The 19,115-nt window shown below is 43.2% G+C and overlaps 1 protein-coding gene across 13 annotated transcripts in view; it reads right to left on the bottom strand.

Annotated features, from left to right (window-relative positions):
* Window positions 1–6,433: 6,433 nt before the first annotated feature.
* Window positions 6,434–19,115, bottom strand: part of CD44 (CD44 molecule (IN blood group)) — an 88,209-nt gene continuing 75,527 nt past the window's right edge. For all 13 annotated transcript variants that reach the window (XM_068556663.1, XM_068556664.1, XM_068556651.1 and 10 more), the window contains 3 exons: window positions 15,570–15,641; window positions 13,312–13,390; window positions 6,434–7,377 (listed from right to left, as the gene is read on the bottom strand). In XM_068556663.1, coding sequence (XP_068412764.1) covers window positions 7,173–7,377; window positions 13,312–13,390; window positions 15,570–15,641 — 356 coding nt within the window. In that variant the 3' untranslated portion in view covers window positions 6,434–7,172. The remainder of the gene's footprint in view (window positions 7,378–13,311; window positions 13,391–15,569; window positions 15,642–19,115) is intronic.

The following is a 19,115-nucleotide window of genomic DNA, read 5'->3' as shown; positions in this document are numbered from 1 at the left end:
ATTGGGAAAGAAGGATGGCTCAGCCAGACTGCCTGCTCCCCTGACCCTTTCTCCCGGGCACGATAGCAAAAATCACATTCACACACGACTTGCTCCTTCCCTTTCCAATAAAGACAGCAATCCATGAGGTCGTTTATGGTTTCCTACATTAATTCTATCACCACTATGGCCTAAATGGTGAGTGTATCTTCACTTACTCATCCCCAAACCCTTCCTGTGGTTTCTGAATACCTCCTTTGGCCCCACCAGGCACAGAGAGTGAGAGCGTGCTGACCTGGTTTGTGGCATTTGGAGACCATCTCTTAACTTTGACAAATTCAGTTTACCAAACTTCTGCCAATAGTCAATAAAGTACGTTAGGTCAGAGACTTTGGATGGAGCTGAGCTCCATTTCAGGTCCCACCACCTTCTACCTTTGTAGCTGGGGACCATAACTAACTTCTTGGTACCCGCCAGTGCCTCACCTGTTCAAATGGGATAAGAATTCCCCTTCACTGGTTGTAGGGAAGACTCACAGATGTGTAAACCCAGGTATCCATAAATGCTCAGCAGATGGTAGCTTTTGAGGCTGTTACAAAGCTGAGCCCTCTGTTGTGTGTTGGAGATAACAAAGCCAAAGCCTGCCCTCAAGAGACTCACTGTCTCATGAAAGAGACAGGTCCACAGGCAAATTAATGAAATGGCAGAGTAAGGCCTGCTTCAGTGACACCTGGACAAGGTGAAGAGGTGTACTAAGGGGAAGAAAGAGCGCTACCCGGGTCGAGACTCGGGTGGGGTGAGACTACTTCCTGGAGGTCATGATCAAAGCTGTGGGTGGGGCTCCAACTCTGGTTAATCTGCAGCCACAGCTTGAATAGCCAAGATTTCATCAAGGGACACCAGCTAACCTGCTTCCTGGACTGCTTGCTCTTCAGCCTTGCTTTAAAAGCAAAAGGCATTTCTGTTAAGATCTCTTGGGAGATTTCATTTAACCTTATCCCTCTTGAGAGCCTTGGGTCCTGAAATAATCTGGCTCCAGGTACCCTAAGTTAATAGCCACACACGTTTAAAAGCTGGTTAGATTTCGGAAAACTGGAGGGGGTGATGAAAAGAGAAATTAAGTACCTAGAGTGTGTATGTGGGAGATGAATTAGCATTCAGATAGGAACAAAGATATTTGAGGGCCTGATATATGCCAGGCATTGCCATGTATCAATACTTATTACCTCCTTTAATCCTCATAGCGACCCTGTGAAGGTTTTATCATCCCTTTTTTACAGATGAGAAAGCTAAGACTCAAGATATTTAAGCTGTGTGAGCAGGGTTGCACAGTTAAGTGGTAGAGTCAGTATTAAAACTCAAATCTGTCTAATTCCAGAGCTCTTTCTACTGTCCCAGGCAATCTCCCAAACTATATTTACACAGGATCCTGCTTCTTCCTTTTCCAATAAATGGCATTTATGAAGTTGTTTATGGCTTTCTAAATGAATGCTGTTGCCAACACAGCCAAAATGGTGTGTGTATCTTAAGCATAAACATGAGAGGTGCCCTTGAACGCAAGAATCTTTCAACACATCTGTCCTAGGTTGATTGTACTAATGGCCTTGGTCATTGGCCTTCTTGTAGCTACAATTTTTGCAATAGGACTTTGCAGCAAGTCCCATGAAGAGGCAAAAGCTATTTCTCAGCCTTTAAATCTGGGCTGCTCTTGTGCCTTGCTTTGGCCAATAGTAAATGGTGTTAGGATAGAGTGCTAGTTCTGGACCTCAAGAAGTGTTATGGGCATCTGCTCTCACCTGGAACCCTGCCAGGCCTATACTAGGTGGTTGGGGGCATGTGAGGGACACATAGAAAGAGACTCCAGTGGTCCCAGCCATCCCAGATGAAGCCATGGTAGACCAGCCAGTTTCTAGTTGACCTGTTCATCAACCACAGCCACGTGCAGTCCAGCCATGCTCAGCTGAGCCCTGGTCAGATCCCAGAAGCACCCTGCCAATGGGTGGACTTGTGAGAAATAACCAATGTTTGTTATTTTAAGCTATTATGTTTTGGAGTGGTTTTAAATACATCAGTAGTTAACTGATATAACCAAAAAGTAATCTTCTTTTTAACTAGAGGTCATTTATTGTTTCCTTTATTAATCAGTACTCCAGTTTGGACTAATTGTTCCCTAGATATGCTGTACAGCTGTCATCTCAGGGTCTCCCCTTATTATCACTTTAGGAATTCCTTGTACTTTGCTTTCAGAATTTCACGTTTCCCCCTTTCTTGGTAACTCCCTTGTTTTGCTGGAGTACATCCTTCAGGAGTTGCCTGGGAATGGGTGAATAGGTTTGGAGACAATGCATATCTGAAATGTCTTCATTCTACCTTTACAGTTAATTTGTGGTTTAGCTACATTAGAATTCTAGCTTGGAAACCTTTCTCTCAGAATTTTGAAGGCGCTTTTTTCACTGTCCTCGCTCTTTCAATGTGGCTGTTGAGAAGTTTAATTCTATTCCGATCCTTGATCCTCTTTATGATATCAACTTTCCTCCTCAGAAGTTTATAGGACAATCTCTTTGCCTTGACTGTTGTTAGGAATTTTTATGATGATGTGCCTTAGTGTGGGTCTGTTTTTGACCATTGTGCTAAGCATTCAGTCTTTTTAGTCTAAGTATTCATGCTCTTCAATTCTGGGGAATTTTCTTGATGTATTTCTTAGACGGTTTCTTCTTCATGTTCTCTGTTTTCTCTTTTTGTAATTGCTATTATTTGTATGTTAGATTTCCTAGAACTTTCTCTACTTTTATCTTTTCTCCTCTGTTTCCATTGCTTTGTCTTTGCTCTGTTTTCTGGGATATTTCTTCAACTTCATTTTGCACAGTTTCTGCTGTGTTTTTTAGTTTGTGCTTTCATGCTTAAATTTTAAAGAGCTTCTTTTTTGGTTGTTCACTGAATGTTCCTTTTTACACTAGCATTGTGTTCTTCTTTCATAGATAGATATTATCTCCTCTTCTCTTACTGAGATTATTAATGATATATTTTTAAGTTTTCTTCTCCGTGAATTGTCTCTGCTCATCACGTGTAAGAGGGAGTTACAGAAAGCTAAGAACCCTGTGTACCTGGTAGGGTTTGGGATCTTCACTGTAGATTGCTTTGCTGGGCTATTTCCTTGGGAAGCTATCTTGTTAGTATCTTTCAGGTTTGCTCTGAAGCTTATCAGATTCCCCAGAAAGACTGAGCTTTTGCTTGGAGCATATATGCTTGGCTGCCAGCATTCTGGGAGCCAAGTCGGGGAAAAAAAGTCTAGGGAGACTCAACATTCCTTATGTATGGTTTCTCTTTTTAGTATGATACTTTTAATGTCAACTGTGTATGCTTTGTTGCCCCTCAGTCAGAGACTCTCATTTGTCCTCTTTAGAGAATCATCTTCCAGTTTTTTTCTGGGATTGGGAAAGAACCGTCCTTCGGCTACTTAGAGTGGGAAAGAAGATCTGGGGTTCTGACTGCATCTTAAATAGATGCATTTAAACCCATTCCCCTAATTTGAGCCCTGCCTTCTCCACCACAGAAGACTTTGGGGGTTCTGCTACACAAATCTGGTTGCTTCTCAACTTTCCCAACTGCTGGCTTAGGGTTCAGCTTTTCCAAATTTGCTCAGTTATCAATGAACCGTCACTTTCCAGCTTCCAATTTTTGTTGATATTGTCTCTTCCTCTACCCTCTTTCATCCCATTGGTTTATGCCTTTTTGCAATATTGCTTTATGCCTTTTTGCAATATTGCTTTATTGTCCTTTTAGAGGCTTGCATGAAGGAATGAAGGCAAGCATGTTCTCTCTGCTTTCTTTAACTAGAAGACCAGGGGTAGTTCTTGGCTTTTGAATAACTAACACTTCACAGTGTCTCCTTTAATTTGAAATGTGTAGGCCATACACTTTCTCCAAAAGAAGAGTCTCAAGTGATAGAAATTCATGTAATTTTTCTTCTTAGAAAAAAGTAAAATGAGTATGAAGCTTCAGCCACCTCATAAACCTTTAGCCTTTCGTGTCTAAATTACGCAGACAACCAGATAATCACAGCTCTGCAAATCCACGCCTGACCTCCCACCCCTTTAAATCAGAGACTCCTGAGTCCATTTCCTTTACCCTTTTAATAGTAGCCTTTTAGTATGTTCCAATAAGTGCTTTCAACTGGGCAATATACATATCATGCTTTCCTCATTATTACTGTTCCATTAAAATATATATAAAAATCAGAGGAAGGGTGTGCTGTGAAAAATCAAACAATGGTCATTGTACATGCATGAACAATGAGTTATTCTTGGAAAATTCAATACAAGTGATTTACAAAAGGCATACCTATGACACAAAGGTGAACATTATTCTTAAGTACATTTTGCTCTCCTGGAGAAGTTGGAGGTTCCTTTCTCCTATTCCTCTGCAGTACCAGCATTGAATGAACGTAGGCTATGAAATTTATTCTAGGTGTCATGGTCTCAATGTAAAACTTTTGGGGAGGTTCTGCTAGAGAAATCTATTCTGCCAGGCTAGAATCTGCAAAATATGGATATGAAGTTGTCTTTTGCCCCATCTTATTTTTCAGTTGGTGCTAATTTAAAGGAAGCCTTCAGGAGACACAAAAGATTTACAGTTCTAGGAAAAATTACACCTTAAGCCCTCAGGTTTGCAAAGCTCTCAGCTTTGCTCTCTTAAGCTTTGCAAAATAATAAAATGCTGGCCCCTTTCTTTTACAAACAAGGCTCAGTTTAATGACCTAGCCCAGGCCACCTGGCAAGTCACGGGCAGGAATGACGTGTAGTGAACTTGTGCTTCTGGAGTTATGCCCTTATTTCAAGTGGCAGAGAATATATCCTATTCCATGAGCACAGGCAATATTGCAGGGGTATTGCATCCAAGGATGAATGCTTTAGACTTCCCCTTTTCCTATCTTAAGAACACAGGGGTATATCCAAGTGAGGGTTGACAACAATAATAAAAGGAAAGATCATATTTAATTCCAAAATTAAGTAGAAAATAATCTCCTATTTCAGCCTAGTTGATGGGAATGTCTAGAAGGGGTGGAAAACCATCCCTAGCTGTGAGACTTATATGACTATCCAGGACCCCAGAGAGAATCTGGGGGGACAGGTAGAGCCTGGTCTGGCCCGCCTGAACGTTGATCCTGTTGTGATTTGTTGCATTTAGGTTAAAGAGCCCGCATGAGCCTCTTTGGGTCTGCGGCAGACCCAGGACAGCTCTTGGAAAGCGGGGGTACTTGGACGCTAGTGGCAGTAACAGCAGCATGGCTTGATGTCCATTTTCTTTTCATTCAACTTGAAAATAAAAAGAACACCAGGCAGCTGAATATGGAGCTGATCGAGGACGTCCACAAAAGAGAAAGGAAATTTTCAAAGACCACGATGCAGAGGGTGTTATGAGCGGGGGGAGGGGGGTGGTTATGAGGGTGGGGAGGGGAGGGCAGAGGTTGAGAATGAGCAGAAAGCCGGCATCTCTCCTTTAAATACATCCTTCAGAATCAGTTCTTGGTGTAAGCCCAGCCCTGATCTATGTGGGACCTCTTTCATCTCTTCCTTCTTCTTCATATTTGGGTGGAGAAACACTGCCAGTTAAGCATATCGATTTAGAAAACAGATTACTTTTTATGGGTCCCATTTTATAGGAACGCTTACTTTACAGATTCAATTTCTTCTATTACAAGTAGCCTTTGCAAGTTCCAGGACCAACGGAGCCTCCTCAATTTATAAGTAAAGACCACAGAGGACTTGCCAAGCAAGGGATAAAGCCATTACTCTCTTATTTGGCCATAAAGCTGCTTATCTGGTGATAAGATTCCAATGGTGGGAAGTCCTGTAACCTTTTGAGGGATTCTCCAGGCACTCAACTTAACCCTGAGTAGCAACTGCATTGGGGACAGACTTGGCTTGGGAAAATATAAGCAAATACAGCCATAAAAATTCTCCAACAGGATCTGCACTGTTCCCTACCCCACTTTCCCAACCTGCATCGATCAGTTGGCTACTGTCTAGGCTTGTTGATTTCCACTGGTTTCTCCTTTTATTGCAAAAGGTCAGAAGGCACTTCCATATTGTTTTTGGACGTCACGAACAGGGTCAGCGTCTAGGACATGGGACATCACAAATGGTCGGTCATGCAAATTTGATGTGATTTTTACAGCCTTTCAGGGGAGAGACTAGGTAGCCGTTAATACGTCAGAGCAGCTGAAGCTCCTCCTCTCACAATTCTGCTTCTAAGACAGGACAGAATGCCTTCAGAGCCTCAGAAATAAAACAAAGCTATCTCCGTTGATCCTCTGTGAGATTTGGGTGAGTAAGCCTGACTGGGGGCTTACTCAGATGAAGAGCTGCAAGGAGGACCTTCTCATGTCTCCCTGTTGAGCTGTCGGGACCCAGACTTTGCTGGTTAAGAAACTGAAGGATCACAGCACAAAGGGTTAAAGTGGAAGAAGTACAGGTGTTTATTATGAATTAGCGTAAACCCTTTTATGCCTCTGACAAAGTAACAACAACAAAATAATCACTCTGATCAAAGGACCTCCAGGGTTTCATATATCAAAAACACAGATAAATAGCTTACTACAGATAAATAGCTTCACCGTTTGGGTATTTTCCAGAAGCATCTGAGAATTTTCCAGGGGGTCTGTAGAAGGGGATGTGTAACCAGTACACCCCCTTCCCCTACCCCACTGGAAAGAAATGTCCAGGGATTGGGCTGCTGGAAAGGCAATATGGACCTATTCAAATTTCCTCCCAGGGACCAATCCCTCTTAGCCTTGGGGGATGTCCTTAGCAGGTGGCTGTTCCCTGGTGGGTGGGGTGGAGGGAAGGTTGAGGGTCAGGAAGATGGATGTGTGGCTTTTGCTAGAAGCCGTCCACAGCACACCCCAGGGGGGGTGAGAGGCTTCTAGGTGGGAACTGGAACAGTCAAATTCTTGCCGATTATTAACTGGGCCCTCCTTTCAGAAAGCAATGCTGTTTTTATAAATTGGAACTGACTTTAAGAAACAAAACACACACACAAAAAAAAAACCCCAAAAAGGAATAGAAAATTTTATGCTGAAAAAAGATCCGCAATGAAACAATCAGTAGCACATCGCATCTGTGAAGTGTCCCAGCTCCCTGTAAAGATTATGTCTCTGACAATGGTTTCTTTCCAAGGTCATGGAGTAGGTGTTACACCCCAATCTTCATGTCCACATTCTGCAGGTTCCGCCTCTCATCTGCGGTCATAAACTGGTCTGGGGTCCCTGACGGCTCCTTGTTCACCAAATGCACCATCTCCTGAGACTTGCTAGTTTCTCCGTTGAGTCCGCTGGGCTTTCTCTCCTCCACAGTGCCATTGCCATTGTTGATCACCAGCTTTTTCTTCTGCCCACACCTAATAATTTCAAAAATCACATGAGAAATGGGTGCAATGACCCAATTATCATCGTCACTGTCACTGCCTCCATCACTACAGTTGATGACAATCTGAGTATGTTTCATCCTACTGACTCTCAGTGACAAGTGGCACTTCTCAAAGCGAGGTCCTTGAACCAGCAGCAGAAGCATCACCTGTAAATTTGTTACAAATGCAAATTCTCAGCCCCACCCCAGACATACTGAATCAGAAAACTCGAGGAGAGGGGCCCAGGGTCTGTGGTTTAGCAAACCCTCAAGGGCTTTCTGATGTGCACTTGACTTTGAGAATCAGTGGTCACAGCTCTGGGAAGCCAGTACTATTATTATCCCATTATCACAGCCAAAGAAATCTTGGGGCTCAGAAAATTCCATAACTTGCTCCAGGTTATTCAACATATACTAAAAGAATTGGGATTCAAATCCTGGTGTGTCTGACTCCCAAGTTCTAACTCTCCTTCCACCATACTACGGAAGGGAAATGTTTGCCTCTTTTAAACTCCAGCCGTTTCTGCAGGCTCAGATAAACCATCAACGGAATGCCTGTAAATCATTCTGATCTGCGTATTCAGGGAAGTCCCATTACTTCCTCTCCCGGTCAACACGTTGTGGGCCTTGTCAGGGTTATTACTGCAAGCCGAGAAGAATGAGACAACTCTTTTCTAGAAGTATAAGGCCATATTGATTTTTCTCTTAACATTGGTTAACTGCCGTATAACCCTGGATATAGGAGGTTTCACTACCTCCTAGGCAAGTTGTTCACTATTACTTTAAGATTTCTCAGTAACATTACTTAAGATTCAAATGCAGAAGGTCTTCTATGGAAGAGCATGACCTTGGCCTTGTTGCTGGGTCAGAGCATTGCTTTCTCATACCCAGCCTGATGCAATGCTTCCTCTTTCCTGTAACATAATCACTGCCACACATCTAGAAGTCAGATGCTGCTCAAACAAAAGCAGAGGTGCAGACCCTCACAACTACACCTGGAGTGGGGAGGAGGGGAAATGGGCTAGCATTTATTGGACACCTCCTGAATGCCAGGCACTTTGCATGTAATTTCACGTAATCCTTACAATAATCTCACAAAGCTGCTGTTATTCCCATTATACAGCAGTGGAAACTGAGGTTCAGGGAGGTTTAGAAACTAGCTTGAGGGACAGAGTCAATATTCAAATCTAGGCTTTTATGACCAAAAGCCTGGGCTCTGCCACACTCTATTCATGCTACTAACCATCTGGAGATTTGGAAACAGTATGAAGTCGTAATTGTTCACTTTGCCACTGGATATTTGGAGTTGTACAGACAAAGCTTCTATTATTAATGATCATGGGCCATTCCCTCTGGGGCTGCCAAGGCCATAAACTTTAATCCCTTGTTTGGGGAAGTAGACATTATACCTCCTGAATAGGAGGGTGATCCTGTCTCCTCTGGCATGACGCTTGAAGAGGGGTCGGGGGAAGAAGGATGCTTGACTTGTGACAGTCTGTGGGGCTGGGCATATGGATGCAGTCCACATAGACAAAAGCAGGGGCTTGGAAGGCCTGGTTTGGGGACCTTAACGCTGTGTGACCTGGGGCAACTCACTTCACTTCTCTGAACCTCAGCTTTCTTATCTGTAACACCAGGCTGTTAAGAGTACCAGTGTCAAAGAATTGTGAAAATCCCTTGAAACAGAGGCTGGCACTGGATACATAAGTCTACCACTGTTTTATTTGTTGCTCTTCTGAACAACGTGGGGTGAGGAAACCGAGGCCTTGGATAAGCACTTAGAACAGTATCTGGAACACAGTAAATGTTCAAGAAGCACTTGCTGTAATTGTTAATATAACCAGAGCCATATGAAATGTGTTTGGTTTGTTTCTTCTGGCTACCTCCACCCACCTTGTTATATTTACTCTGAAGATGATGGAAAAGGCCAAAGGTGGACGCTGCTTATGTTTTTTCAGATTGCCAGGGGGTATCTCATATGTTCTTTGTTTTTGATAGTTTTTTGTTTAAATTCAATTTTATTGAGTGTAGTTGATTTATACAATGTTGTGTTAATTTCTGCTGTGCAGCAAAGTGATTCAGTTATACATACATATATACGTATACATTCTTTTTCATATTCTTGTCCATTGTGGTTTATCACAGGATATTAAATACAATTTCCTGTGCTATGGAGTAGGACCTTGTTGTTTATCCATTCTATATATAATAGTTTGCATCAGATGTTTTTTGGAGAACAGGTGTCTTATTAAAGTAAATCCCATTCACCTACCTAACGTGTACTTGAGAAGCTGGATGAAATATTGGCGGGGAAGTGATTTATACTCATAAAAAATGTTTGTGCAAGGGGGTGAAGTGGGGAGTAATGTTATTACCCTAAACGAAGCTGACTTTGAAAGTGGGTAACATTCAACGTGCAGGGCTTAGGAATATTGGGCTTGGGTTTGGTCCTGACCCCATTTCCCTTTGGATTCATGGTCTCTGTTTTTTGTCTGAGTTCTTTCAGGAGGGCAGGGTGATGCTCATAAATAACTCAGCCCAATATTTGGTGCTCCGGGCCTTTCATAAGCACTTGTAAAAAGCAAGTTCTAATTTTTTTCTTTCTTATGAGTTATAGGAATGTTAAAAGAAACATTAGAGCTGAGGGTACTTCAGAGGTGATCCAGCTAACCTCTTTTCTGAGTCCAAGAAGTCGAGCACCCGAAGCTACCCCGCTAGTTATGGCAGGAACTACACCGGATCTGCAACTTTATGACTTTATGACTCTAAAGGTCAGAGATTTTTACTGAACTGCCTCTTGCCTGTATCTCCTTTCCCCTTCAATCTCAGGCATTAGCTGAGGATGCAGTGACGACACGATGTAGAAGATGCCAGACCGAAGCCTGGCCAGGAGCGGGTGGGGTTTAGAACCAGGTAACATATCTTTAGGGCATGGGGGAATTTATCCTGAAAGACTTGGGTGGGTGGGGAGTAACTTAACAACTGACCTTCTGTCTCTTCTACCTGACAGTCCTTAAAGATATTTAGAGATTTATTCTGCATTGTGTTGGAGCCTTGCCATTCCATCCAGTAGCCACCAGCCAGATGTGTCTATTTAAATTTAAGCTAATTCAAATGAAATAAAATTTAAAATTCACTTCTTAAGTCGAACTAGCCACATTATGAGTGCTCAGTCACCACAAGTGATTAGTGGTTGTGTATTAGCACAAATGTGGAATGCTTTTGTCATCACAGAAAGTTATACTGGACACCTCTGCTGTAGAGGGCAGAAGGAGACTGGGTGAGCAGAGATTACAGTGAGCTACACTGCTACAGCTTTAAGATGACGGAACTCACCCATCACTTCCTCATGGAAGCCCATGTTTAACTCTCCCACCTCCACTTCAGCAATTAATGCTTTTCCACTTTTATCTTTTAACTGTAGTTCACATAACAGGGCCTGGCCCAGAGAATGTTCTCAATAAACATTAGCTGACTCAAATTCAACAGGCCAATAGTGTCACGAAAGCTCAAGATTCTTGCAGAGCAGGGATGGTACCCTTTTCGTTTTAATGTCTTCCTCTTCTCTGCAGTGTTGACTGTCGTAGCCACCCCTCAAAAGAGGTTTGCTGAATAAATGAATGGCTGCTGTAGGCCTCTTATCTTCAACCAAACTTTCTTTGATGAAAATAGGATTCTGTATCCCTCTATAATGCAGCGCGCAAAGCAGAAAGGCCTCAGCCTTTTAAGAGGATTAGAAATGGGCTGGCGGCTTTAGAAACACACTGCACATTCAGGGGCCTGTGCAGCTGTTAACCACCCTTTAGCTACGTGGCAAATCTGTTTTTGATTATCAAATCAGGACATAGTAATTTACAGCATCCAAGCAGCTACTTTCCCTGTGAGACACTTGCTGTGCCAGATCCTGTGTGTCCCTGTTTGCCTGTTGCCAGGGTGACCACTGGTCTTGGGAGGAGGGGGAGGAAAGCAAGGGGGCCCATTTTTGCTGCAGACATGATGAGAAGCGACACAGGAGCTAACCAGCTACACCCTAGGGACTCAAGCTGCTCTGGGGACAACGGAGATGCTTCTCCAAGTTCTCCCCAACTCCGAGAGCATCTGAGGCCAGCGTTTCCATGGTGACATGCACAAAGCTTATGGACTGTATATGTGAGCAGAAGTGGTGCATTCTAGGGCCTGGAACAAAAGGATTGATTTCTGACAATAGGAAATTCATATTTAATTGAGCAAAAGTCATCTAGGAGAAAACACAGAAGCCGAGGGAAAGTATAAAGACTCTTTGTAAGGGCTCCCTCAAATCGCATTATTTAAATTCAACTAAAAAAAAAAAAAAAAAAAGCTCTTTCCATTTAGTCATGGGAGACTTCTAGGAGGTCTTTCAGATTTATTTTCCTAGTTTTTGTTCCTTATACAATTGGCTATCATGACTAATTTCTTTTTTTATTATGCCCTCAAAGGTACAGATAGCAACACAGCTATTCGACTTTAAAAGCACTTTCTTTAACTTGTACCAGCGTAAAACGACATTATTTGATTTCCTCCGATAAGTAGAGATACTGCATGGGCTGTAACACGGCAATGAAATGAGCTGTTTCTTGCTTTCCAAAAGCCAACCAGAAAGATTCTAGAATCTTCTCCAGGTCTTTCCCCAAATGGAGGGGCATTTTCTGGCCTGTATGTAAGTATATAAGATTCTTTTGCCTTATAAGAAGAAACCTCAAGGAATGTTTACCAAAGGTTAAATGTTCCTCTGCATTTGCTTGGAGAAAAATCGTGGCTCTTTAGAGCATCTTGAACAGGAAATTTAGAATTACACTTCTGGAATACCCCTGTGAAAGCTCATTTCCTCTGATGCTAGAATTACTGTTCTCCTTCACTTCATTTTAGGTAGCATTATTTCTAGAGCCTGGTCACAGCTCAATCAGGTATATGCATTGTGTACATTCCAAAACGATAGGCCTTGGTTGAGGTAGGAGAGAGGGGACGTTTGACAGTATGAAAACAGCCCACATGCCAGTTCTAGGGAGCTGTCGTTTTTCAGACTTCCCTAAGGAAAGTTTTTTTATTGTCTCATACACCTCAGTCTCAGGGAACTCTACCTAGGCCGTAACCTGAATCCTTTCAATGACAGCTTCCAGAAAGCAGAAAATACTATCATTCCAAAAAAAAAAAAAAAACCCCAGCAAATAAAAACACAAACCCAATGCCTGCTTTAGGTAAGGGTTCTAGAAGTTTCTAGGGGCCTCAGACAGGCTAAAGGGCCAAACCCTGAATCTCTATATAGCGTTTTTGTGCACTATGAATTCACAATAAATATGTGTTTAATTAATCAATGAATGAGTATATCTTTTATGTCTTCCTGGTGAGATATTGCACAGCTTTCATCACATAGAGTCTCCATGGGCTTAACCCCCCCAAAATTAAGAACCACAAAAAAGTCAACCACTATTTAAAAGCAGAAGTCCAAATAATCACAGTCTCCTTTATCTAAGGAGTATGCCAGAGCAGAGCTTCTTAAACTGTACTGTCCACATGAATCCCTTAGGTCTTATCAAAACACAGACTCTGATACAGGAGGTCTGGGGTAGGGCCTGAGATGCTGCCTTTCTAACAAGCTTCCAGGGCGTGGAGGCTGCTGGTCCCAGGGGCTACACCCTGAGCAGCAAGGACATATCACCTAAGGCTTCTTATTTTTAGATTAAAGTATGGTTGACTTACAATATTCTATTAGTCCCAGGTATACAACATAGTAATTCGATATTTTTATAGATTGTACTCCATATCAAGTTAATATAAAATATTGGCTATATTCCCAGTGTTGTACAGTATATCCTTGTAGCTTATCTGTTTTATACTTAGTAGTTATACAGCCCAAGTTTAAATGATGCCCTTTCAAAGTTGAAGGCCCAGAGGAGCATCCCCTTACCTTCTCCTACTGTTGACAGCGATGCAAACTGCAAGAATCAAAGCCAGGGCCAGGAGAGATGCCAAGATGATCAGCCATTCTGGTGGGAAGCAAAAGATATCCATGAACTTGGGAAATAAGCTTGTGAAAACAGAAATGCACTTTATAAATTGACCTGGTCCAAAAAAGAATTACAGTCAGCTCTATACATGGGTCCAACCAAAGGTCCAGTCACTAGCCAGATAATACTGGAAGAACCATTTTGCTATAGGTCTTTGCCCAGCAGGACTCTTGCTTTCATCTCTTACCATCAGTCAAGGTTTCCAAGTCCTCCCAAGAAAAACACGTTTCCAAAAATGTGTAGAATGACCTGTGGAAACTTGTAGATGCCTTTGGTTGGTGCAACGTTACTAAATAAATTAAAGGAACATCCCTTAAAAGGAACATTCCTTTCCTATATGAGAGCATTCACCTTACATTTTATTAAGGAACAAAAATGGAGGCCACTAGAGGGTGGGAAAAAGGACATTCCTGTGTGTGTAGGGCGGGGTCATTTGGCAAAACTTGTCAAAATCCTTCAAGATATACAGCCTTTGATCCATCATTAACACTTCTAGGAATATATAGGACCTCAGACTTAGCTATAAAGATGTTTATTACTGTGCTATTTGTGATAGTAAAGTTGGAAACAACCTACTATCCAACAGTTAGGGACTGGTTAAACAAATTAGGGAACATCCATTGTATTGTGTACTAAGATACAGGGGAAGAGTTTTTAATGACATTGGAAAGCTGTAGCCAACCAGTTGGGAATGTAGTTTACTGAACAGTGTGTATAATTACATGTTTGTATAGAAATTAGATTGAAAAATAACAGAAAGGACATACATGAAAATGGTAACCATGGTATTTCTGGATGGTGAGGTAGATAATAAGGGATTTATATTTTTACCCTTTTGTTTAGCTGTATTTTCAAAAATGTCTCCAAAAATTAATGTATCACTTGTAGACCAGTAAAATGCTATTTATATGTTTTAAAACCAAGCTTTAGTAGGATTAAAATATGACTTGACAATTGGCAAGTCAATTGCAAAGTGGGCCGTATATCCACGCAATGAACTAAAGCTTAAGGAACAAGAAAAATGGGAAGCCATTCACTGGCCATTCTTCTTTGGGAAGCTTGATTCTCCCCTGATTTCCAGCTCAGTACTGCCTCTGTCTGACCTCTCCCTGGTTAGGTGAGTTTGGGGAAGGAGGTAGAGTTAGGAGGTGGGGAGGCTGACAGGATGTTACCATTTCTGTTCTTTTCCCAGGTTTCTAGCCATGAGACCCTCCATATTCACTCTCACTAGAGCTGGGGAAAATCTTGCTGCCTGATTATAGCAAATTGCATCCCACCCACCCACCCCCTCAGCCCGCTCCCCCTCTCCACGTGCTCTGCTCAGGTAAGCCGAGGTAAGGGGACGCGGGCCGTACCACGTTCTTCCCTCTCCCCAAGGGAGGCTCAGTCTGGAGACCTCTGAAGTTAAAAGAGTAATTTACAACCCTAGGAAAAACCTTCCTTTATTGTAAAAGAGAGTTAAAAGTTAAAAGAGTAATTTACAACCCTAGGAAAAACCTTCCTTTATTGTAATCCCCCTTTACAAATGCCCAGTTTTGAGCCCAAGTCAAATAAAGAATTTGCCTCAAATGCCTTAAAGCCTGATGCTCAAGGGAGCCAGTGGCCCAGCCTTCTCACTGCACATCACACATTCTGAAACTTTCTTCTGTCTGGATCAGTAAAGACTGTCCCTCGAGAAAAAGTAGTTTTTCTTTTAGTTTTTATGCCAGAAGAATATTCTCACTCCGCCTAACATGACCCTTGTATCTCCCCGTTGTCTGCAATGCAAGGGGAAATTTACACGCTTCTCCCCAAACCCGGAAGTAAAGAGATGACTGGGATAGGAAGGGTCAGGGGATGACAACGAGCCCCTGGGGTGATCACTCATTTGGGAAGGAAGCTGTAGTAACTAACATGGCGCTTCTTTGGGACAGATCAGGGACAGGTCTAAATATGAGCTCAGTCAATCTATGGGACCGAGGAAAAAAGGAATGTTCCATCCTTTCCCACCAAGAGGCTGTAGTGCTCTCATTCACCCTTTAGCTTGAAAAGAGGAGCCATCAGGTTCAAGGTTAGACATGTAGGAGAATACGCCTTCCAGCTGGTCTCTGCTTCCTTTCTGGGACATTCAGAGAGACCCGCTTTTAGCGTTATTTTTCCTTCACAGCTCAAAACTCACCTGGAATTTGAGGTTTCCGCATAGGACCTGAGGTTGTGTTTATCCCACGTTCCTGACTCCCACTTGAGTGCCCTAAAGAGAAAAACAACATCTCTCAACCAAAGTTTGGCACGCATCACCACAAGTTCCTTACAGAGTAGCACATAAGGCCAATCTCTATGTGCTGCATCACTGTAAAGCTATTTATAGATTCAAGCCACAGACATTTATAATGTGTTGCATGAAAAAACACCTCCCCAGAAAAACTCGATTTGATTAAGGTTTGGAAATGTTATTTTTCTACAAGAGCATGAGAATTCTCAGCAGCAGTACTATGCAGTGTTTAAGAGGCTGTAAAGCAGGACAGCCTTGGATTCAAGCCCTACCTCTGTCTCTTGCCAGCAACATCTGCTGGGTCAAGTCATCCCTCTCTAGGTCTCAGTTTTCTCACTCATAAAATGGGGTAATAGTAGAATCCACTTCATCATTTTACAGAGGTTTAAAGAAGTGCACAAGAATGGTAACTGTGTGCGGTTACTGTAATAGGGAAGAACCTCTGTTTCTATTACAAGTCAGTCACTAAAGGGATGTTACCTATAAGCTTAAATTATACATAGTGGCCCATTTCTGGGAACCCTGCCTCCCAGGGGAATGAGCATTATGGTAAAATATCTTTGTTTCACTCATACGAAACACTCTGATCAGCCTCACCTGTGAAGGACTGCAGGAAGGAAGAAACTAACACATCCCCTCCGGAGGCTGACTGGAAACCAGGAAAAGTTTGACTTTATTCCCTCCTCTTTTAGGATAAAAGAAGCCTGAATTCTAACTCAGGCAAGGTCGTTCTTTGGGACACCAGTCCGTCTTCTCGGTCTGCGGGCTTTCTGAATAAAGTCACTATTCCTGGCCCCAACACCTCACCTCTTCATTAATTGGCCTGTCACGCAGCGGGCAGTACGAGCTTGCACACAGTAGCATTACAATTTTCTGTTTTTAATTTAGGACTTTGCTACCCTGGACCAGCAACATCACGTGGGAGCTTGCCGGGAATACAGAGTCTTAGGCCTCATCCCAAACCTCAGAATCCTCATTTTAACAAGATCCCTCGGGGATTCAAATGCTCCAGGTTGTCGAAAACAAATCTAGGGCTTCCCTGGTGGCGCAGTGGTTGAGAATCTGCCTGCCAACGCAGGGGACATGGGTTCGAGCCCTGGTCTGGGAAGATCCCACATGCCGCGGAGCAACTAGGCCCGTGAGCCACAACTACTGAGCCTGCGCGTCTGGAGCCTGTGCTCCGCAACGGGAGAGGCCGCGACAGTGAGAGGCCCGCGCACCGCGATGAAGAGTGGCCCCCACTCGCCGCAACTGGAGAAAGCCCTCGCACAGAAACGAAGACCCAACACAGCACCCCCCCCCAAAAAATAAATAAATAAAAATTAAAAAAAAATGTTATAAAAAAAAAGAAAACAAATCCTAAAACCACGTCCAATATCTTCAATAGGTATAAATATAGGTATTAAAAAATAAGGATTTGGGGTGGGAGGGGCGATAGCCCCTTCTGTCTGTGAAAAATCACCCTAAGGAGAGTGCCTGTTAATATATTCCCGAAACATGCATTGCTTAGAAGACAACATTTTCTACTGCTACAAAACCAAATAAGGAGACAAATAAAGGATCTCAAACTGGAAGGAACAGGAAGTATCACAAGATAAAGAATCCACAAGTCAGAACGGGAGGTTCATCAAAATGAGGGAGGAATTATGTTTTAAAAGAAACTTCTAAGACATCTTGTGAAGGACACTCACCCAAATGAAAGTTTTGGTGTGTGTGTGTGTGTGTGTGTGTGTGTGTGTGTGTGTGTGTGTGTGTGTGTGTTGTGCTTCCTCCACTGCTTCAAAGCGAAATGTGAAAAATTCCCACTAAAATCAACTCTTTTTCCCTACCCAGTAGGACCCCACTGCAGAATCCTGAAGGCTTCCAAGGGAAGAAAAAATCCAAGGAAGTCTGTTTGGTTAATCAATGAATGGAGACGGCCAGGCCTTAAATGGTCTTTTCTCAGAGGGTCAAACTGTAGACTGTGCATACAGGACTCGGAAATTTTGATGGCTGTGGTTATTTTGGGTAGAATGGCTCCTGTTTATGCAATTTGATGTTCTTGTTAAACTCAAAGTGGAGCAAAACAAAGTCTACCAGACATCTGGCTGTTTCAGCAGGCCATTTTGACAGTGGCCTTTTACTTTACAAACCTCAGAAGGAGTCCAAGGGGCTTCCTCTAGCTGCCTCCCAGAGGCCTTGGTCATTATTGGCAGGTGTTTGCCTGTACAGGTCATGGGATACTGGCCATCTAAACTAGAGCTCCTTGCCTTGAAAACCACCTAAGAGGCACAGCCACTCTCACTGGTCTTTCTCTGACTCATAGCAGCCTTTGATATTTGAATGGGAGGCCACTAATGGATCATAATCTCTATTTTGATTTTCAAAAAAGTGCTCCCAGCAAGGAAAGATCTGGGTGTGTGTACAACCAGATGAAACCTCCCCTTTGAACAATACACACCTGCACAGGAGGCAAACAAAAGAGACTGCGCCAGCCCACCTGATTCTCACTTCAAGCGAGAGCCGAAGAAGATGGGGGAAGATACACAAGACACAGCAGGTCGCCTGGCCTGGTGCCCTAGAGGCCTGCAAATCTAGCCCGGGTAGGGCTGGCTGGGGAAGTTCTGCAAAGAGGGAGGCTTGACAGTGCAGCTCGGATGTGAGATCCCATCTAAGACATATGCACAGAGATCATTCAACTGGCTCTGACTGTGAGGAAAAAGTCTAAGACAGTGCTTCTCAAACTTCAATATACATACAAACCACCTAGTGGGAGGGGTGGGGTAGGCCTAGTTAAACTGCAGCTCTCAATTCAGCTGGTCTGGGATGACTGGGGAGTCTGCATCTCCAGCCGGCTCCTAGGTGATGTCCCTGCTGGTCCAGGGACCACACTTGGAGTGGCTGGGGTCTCTTGATTTTAAAGAGCACTTCCTTTTAGTCAGAGATCCGTATCATTTCCAAAACACTTTCAAATTCCTGATACCACGCGCTCTTCACAAGAACTCTAGGAGGTAACGGAGGCCAGTGCTCTGATCTCCTTTTTACCAATAAATTGAAGCTGGGAAAGGCTAACTGCCCCACCCAAGGCCCCCAGAGAGCTTGGGACTTCTGTCTTTATTTTAGGAGCATTTCTACTAGGCCCTTACATCCCTGTGCTCTTACAGTATAGGTTATTACGGAAGCCACCATGTAAATATCCATCTTCATATTTGCTGTAAGTGTGTGAATCTTCAAGCCTGGAAGTAACCCTACTCCCACTTGGGCAGGAAGGGGAGGACAATAGTTCATATGGCTTACCTGGTTTGCATGGGGTCACCTGGACCGGTGACTCTCAGGGAGACCACAGTGAGACGGCACTGGCAGAACCTTCCAGTAGCCCCAGCGTCAGTGGTCACAAGTCAGCCTGCCTTATGGTCTACTTTTGCTGCCTGGAGTAATGTTTCTAGGGGTGTGATCATTACAGTAATTACGGCA

This window comes from Eschrichtius robustus, chromosome 11 (genome assembly GCF_028021215.1).
Source record: "Eschrichtius robustus isolate mEscRob2 chromosome 11, mEscRob2.pri, whole genome shotgun sequence".
NCBI classification, from domain to species: domain Eukaryota; kingdom Metazoa; phylum Chordata; class Mammalia; order Artiodactyla; family Eschrichtiidae; genus Eschrichtius; species Eschrichtius robustus.
Note: the sequence above shows the minus strand (reverse complement) of the source record. Positions and strands in the feature narration are given on the sequence as shown.